The following is a 5,997-nucleotide window of genomic DNA, read 5'->3' as shown; positions in this document are numbered from 1 at the left end:
ATGAGAAACATGTATTTTCTTTTGTTACCAATCAATGCCTGAAAGGCTACTCTTACAAAGTAGTCTTTACAATGCTTCAGTTTCAGGCAGTTTTGTTATTTACTTTGAGTTTAATGTAAAATCTGTGAGAGTCTCTGATTCTGGCTGCTGTTTTATCACATAATCTGTAGCCCTGAAATACACCACACACGTAACTTTCTATAGAATTGGTCACACAGGCTGCACGTCTTTCCTATACTCCCTGTAGAGAGAAAGTGTGATGCTCTTAATTCTAACAGACCCCATCCTGTGCCCTGGACACCAAAAGTACCCATGAGCTAGGTTGGTCATTGCAGCCTGGACACAAATGGTTGCATCTGGTGAAGGGACATGTGGGGCGTGTGTGGGGGACAGAGCAGCTCTGTGTGTCTATATTTGACCATCAGCAGCTGATTGAGAAACAATCTTACACAGGTGGGTGTTGCTTTAGTTTTGTCCGTGTTGGAGGAGATTAGTTCAGGCTCAATGACACTAGAAGCATGAGTGTGATGTGGGAAGGCAGTGTTGCAAGGGCCACTTCTGAGTCTGTGTCCTGTCACAGGTGAAGAGTAAGAGACTCTCCCACATTGTGGGCATGTGTGCTGTACACTTTGTGGGTCCAAACAGTCCAAACCCACGCTGTTTTGATCAGGGTTAGAAACTCACAGAGGCCTCCTCCCTCCATGGACACGAATGGAGGTACATCCTGATTAAAGATCCGGCGACATCATTGTCAGAGAACTGAGATCAACCCGGCCAAAGAGGACACCTCGAACCGTAGGTGACCTGGAGGGGAGTTCCGCCCCTGAGGCCCCTGGGATTAAATATGTCTGTCTCTTCACAACAACTACAATGTTTTACCCATGATAGGATGACTCTCGGGGTACAGGGAGGTCGGGGAGGCTCATGCATGTGTTTCATCCTCCGAGCAGAGAGGTTTTCTCAAAGTCCTGAGAGACCAGGTATGTGTACCAACCTGACTTCTCTGAATCCCAAGACCTTCTCTGAATCCCAAACTATTTGTCTTAGTTTTGTTTCCTTTTTTTGAAATCAGTATAAAAAATCATATACAGGTACACAGTTCATGTGCTGGAGATGAAGGCATTTTGTCTGTCAGTGTGAAACTCTGCTGTGTGCAGACTAACCGGGCAGAGTAAGATAATAACTCTATTGCCATCCGAACTTCTCTGCCTGGTAAGTTTTCACCTCCTCTAAGACCTGCCCTAGGCTCGCCCTGGCAGAAAGGGGAGTCACGGCTCTAATGGTCTCAAAGCCACAGCTTGTCTGCAAATTTAATAATTGCTTACACCGCCTGTTGGGACCTTGTAGAAAGCCTGGTTTGCTTGAGACATAAGGATTCTAGCCTTTTAAACTTAGTTGAAGTTCTGTTAAAGAAAGAATTTGAGACTTGGAAGAGAGAAATTGAATTTAGTATTCTAGGAAAAAAATAATTTTCTTTGTTTCTTTTTTATTTAGAAAAGCTGGTCTATTTGCAGAAAAATGGATACTATAAGCTGCGAATCTCAAATTCACTCTTCCATATTCAGCTCTTTCAAGAATCTACAAAATGTTTATACAAATTTTGAAGAGAATATTAAACCCTCTAGAATAATAAAGATCAGGTTAAATCACTTAAACTGATTTTTAAAAATTACCTGAAATTCCCTTTGACCCCTTCTTCTGATCTCAGTTAACACAAATCAAACTTCAGACCAAGAAGCAAGAGCTGAATGGAGTATTCAGTGGCCACTCTATGCCCTAAAGGGACATACAGGTTCCGTCTGCATCAGTAAATGAAGAGGGTGACAGAGTGACCTATGGGAGCCACAGCTGCACACCAGTGACCTTTACATCCATTTGGCCTTTTGTAGCAGGAGCCCAGAGGCACCCAAGGTCCAAGTGCTGCTTTGAAGCCTCACCTGCCTTCACTTAGTAGTGCTTCCAGAAATCTGCACGTTGACTCTTCTAAAGCACCTACTCGGCCTTGCACAGAATAAGGATCAGAAATAAAAGAAACAATATACAAAATAAAAGAAAAGTAGAATGAATGAGTTCTGAGTCTCCTGGAGCAGTCACATGATGGATTTATGAGATTTCACAGAAAACTATAGGCTGTAATAATTGATGAGACCCTCCTCGGGCACATTCCCCCCCACATTTCCTATTCTTACCCTAGTGAGTGGGGATCAACCTCAACCCACACAGCGGCTCTCTTATGGTCTAGCATTCCAGCAGCCCTCAGTAAAATTTTAGACTGATTATTTCCATAAAATATTTTTCCTTGTTGGTGAGAGAGCCCTGCCTGGGGACCCCATGACCAGGATTGAGGGTATCTTCCCTTCCATTGTGTTTAGCGTCTGTCTTTGCCTCTCAGAAGGAATCACCTTTGGTGTCCCTGACGCTGGGACAAGCCCATCNACCAGTGACCTTTACATCCATTTGGCCTTTTGTAGCAGGAGCCCAGAGGCACCCAAGGTCCAAGTGCTGCTTTGAAGCTTCACCTGCCTTCACTTAGCAGTGCTTCCAGAAATCTGCACGTTGATTTTTCTAAAGCACCTACTCGGCCTTGCACAGAATAAGGATCAGAAATAAAAGAAACAATATACAAAATAAAAGAAAAGTAGAATGAATGAGTTCTGAGTCTCCTGGAGCAGTCACATGATGGATTTATGAGATTTCACAGAAAACTATAGGCTGTAATAATTGATGAGACCCTCCTCGGGCACATTCCCCCCCACATTTCCTATTCTTACCCTAGTGAGTGGGGATCAACCTCAACCCACACAGCGGCTCTCTTATGTTCTAGCATTCCAGCAGCCCTCAGTAAAATTTTAGACTGATTATTTCCATAAAATATTTTTCCTTGTTGGTGAGAGAGCCCTGCCTGGGGACCCCATGACCAGGATTGAGGGTATCTTCCCTTCCATTGTGTTTAGCGTCTGTCTTTGCCTCTCAGAAGGAATCACCTTTGGTGTCCCTGACGCTGGGACAAGCCCATCCACCTCTAGGAGGACTGGTCTGGCCCTGGGACCAGGTGACATGAAGTCAGGCAGCATCGAGTGGGGCCCAGAGCAGAGGAGGGCGCTGCAGCAGGTCCAGCCCCTGGTTCAGGCAGCCTGTCCCTGGGGCCAGTGAGGAGACAAAGGCCTTGAAAGTGACATCAATAAACCATAGGGACATAATGCATACATGGAGGATGCTATGCTGAAGATCATAAAATACACATTCACTCAAAGCATTCACTGTATAGATCACAATGTGGGCCACAGGTTATCAATAAGAATTAAAATGGATACAAGTCATAAAAAGTTTTCAATGGAAACAGGGAAATGTATTCAAGCCAGAAACAGAAAGTTATCAAAAAATCCCCAAACATTTAAAAACTAAGTAAGAACTCACCAAGTAAAAGTGGGATCCGGAAAGAACAAAAATGTACACTAGAAAGAACAGAAATGGAAACTAGAAAGTTTCCTGAGTTGAAGGAAAACACCATTTACCAAAGTTTGTTGGAGACAAGAAAGCAGTGGATTTGTAGATCTCAATCAATAACGATGAACATGCATCTTAGAAAAGGGGTTTCAGACCCATCACCTGGCTGCCATGCTGTGTGGGCTCTGGGCTGCTTCATTTCTGTATACGTTTTCCCAATGCCTGTCATAGCAACCAGAATTGAAACATTGGATCTAATTGTACCTGTCATGATATTCATTACCTTGGAAGAGACAATCATCCCTAGCACACTTTATTTTCTTAACTAGGCACAAGATTAGATATTTATGGATTTAATCACTCTTGCTTCTGTCATGTGTGTGAGGACCTAATGGCATGACCCGTGATTAGGTCACAATTCACGTTGAAGGTCACGAATCTATTGAAGGGAATGTACCCAATGCATGGATTTACTGTACATTTCCCCAAAATATGTTATTCAGGGTCATCACTTTCGAAAATGCAAGAATCCCCTTTTCACATAGAAAAAAATGCAATGGAAGGAAAGCAAAGAATCTTGGCACAGGAATCTTACACTTGCAGAATATTTTCAAAGAGGTAATTTGATCAGGATTAAACATGGTTAATCATCTTTCTCATTCATACTCTCAGGGAGGGAGTTGAGCAGGGTGCTCTCTTCAACATATGAATGGAGGGGTAGGGAAAGTAGCAGAGAAGTGAGAAAAAGAGACAGTGAGAAATACCACCATTACCAACATTAGCAAAAGATGCTGTGGAAAATGTACCCCACACTGTTCATCTCCAGTATGGATTAATCTGTCACCAAATATCTATGTGACTTGACTGGTGATTAGACTGGCGATATTTAACTGAAAGCACAGGCTTGGGACCGGGGATGGGGCAGGGCTGTCATTGGCTCTTCCCTTCACAGTGGCCCATTCCTCACAGGACAGGATCGCCTGCCATTTCCCTGCTGGTTCTGCCCCCAGGGTGTGCCGCTGACGGGCCTTACTGCACAGCTGCAGGCTGTCCCCGAGTCTCCAGCACCTTCCTCTCACACAGCCTCAGAGAACGTTCTGTGTGTTCTCTAGAGAAGCTACCAGCTGGGGCAGCTGACTGTCATGGAACAGAGGTTTGTGTTCGGGGCTGAACCACTGTGTGAGGAGATTGTAGAGCTTACTGGCAGTAATAAACTCCAACATCCTCGGCCTCCACCCTGCTGATTGTCAGGGTGAAATCTGTCCCTGACCCGCTGCCACTGAACCTGTCTGGGACCCCAGAAGCCCGGCTGGAAGCCCAAGAGATGAGGAGCCGTGGAGACTGGGCTGGCTTCTGCAGGAACCAGTTTAAAAGGCTGCCTCCATTACTGTACAGGAGGCTCTGACTGGCCCTGCAGGAGATGGAGGCCGCCTGTCCAGGGGTGACGGGCAAGGAGAGAGGGGTCTGCGTCAGCACCACATCCCCACTGCATCCTGAAGTAATGAGAGGGAAGCACAATTTTATGCCACTTTTTCTGATTTTAAGGGGGTTTTTTTTTGGTGTGTTTTCAGCAAAATCATTTTTTTTGTGATTGGATTCATATTTAATTATATTCAATGTCCAAAGGAAACCCAAGAATTGCAGACACAAAGCAGCCTCTTTATTCCCCAGCATCTCACTAAAGCACTCTTCCTTGTTCCTTTCTGTTTGTTCTTGCTTTCCCAGGCCCCCAAATTAAATTCCCCTTCCTGGAGGGCAGTCCCACCCAAGGACAGAACACACATGGGGAGCAGGGGCGCCCCCAGAGCTCTCCCCCCACACCCCGTGCTCCTCTCTCACCCCCTCCGCCCTCACCTGGGATCCAGAGCACCAGCAGCCCCAGCAGCTGAGCAGGGAACCTCATTGTGAGAAGCGGGACTGATGGGTCCTCACAGGTAAAGAGCAGCACAGAGCTGAGCTTTATGTCACAGGCCAGGGCCTCCCAGGGGACCACATGCAAATCCCCTGGGGGGTGTGGCAGAGGGGAAAGAGCCTAAGGCAGGGCCACAGGGACCTCTCCTGTGAGCAAAGTACCTTCCCATGTGTTCTGTGCTTGGAGGGAAACTACCAGAGACAAATTCCTTACTGCTGAGTGGGAAGAAGGACCTGAGTGTCTGGGAAGACACAGTGCTCACAGCCCTGCCCTTCTGAGAAAGCTCCAGAGACCCTGAAGCTGTGGACTTGAGTGTCCGAGTCACTATCTGACAGGAGAATGGCCTTTCTGCTTGGATTCCTCTCAGCTACTGTCCTGGACGAGACAGAGCCGCCCCGCTCTGGTTGATTGGATGAGTATCTCCAAACCATAGGATGAACTAGGGATTTCTAGAGCCTCTGGTATCTGCTGTTTCCAGGCTAATGTTTTAAGACACTTTAATAATCATTAATTAATGAATTATACTTACCCTGGGACTTTCAAGAAGATGAAAGTAAAAAGACATTGACAGGGAGAAAGAATCACTCACAGGTAGAGAACTAAAGGAGTAGAATTTTATGCTTTAGGCAGTGAGTGTT

General features: G+C 45.8%; 1 gene segment (V, D, J or C); it reads right to left on the bottom strand.

Moving 5' to 3' along the window:
• Window positions 1-4,644: 4,644 nt before the first annotated feature.
• LOC144232460 (immunoglobulin kappa variable 2-28-like) lies at window positions 4,645-5,366 on the bottom strand. The segment is given in 2 exon segments: window positions 4,645-4,940; window positions 5,302-5,366. Coding segments are annotated over 2 exon segments (345 nt in total).
• Window positions 5,367-5,997: the final 631 nt, after the last annotated feature.

This window comes from Crocuta crocuta, unplaced genomic scaffold (genome assembly GCF_008692635.1).
Source record: "Crocuta crocuta isolate KB4526 unplaced genomic scaffold, BGI_CrCroc_1.0 scaffold1035, whole genome shotgun sequence".
Classification (NCBI taxonomy): domain Eukaryota; kingdom Metazoa; phylum Chordata; class Mammalia; order Carnivora; family Hyaenidae; genus Crocuta; species Crocuta crocuta.
The sequence above is the reverse complement of the archived record's forward strand: the minus strand, read 5'-3'. Positions and strand labels throughout refer to the sequence as shown.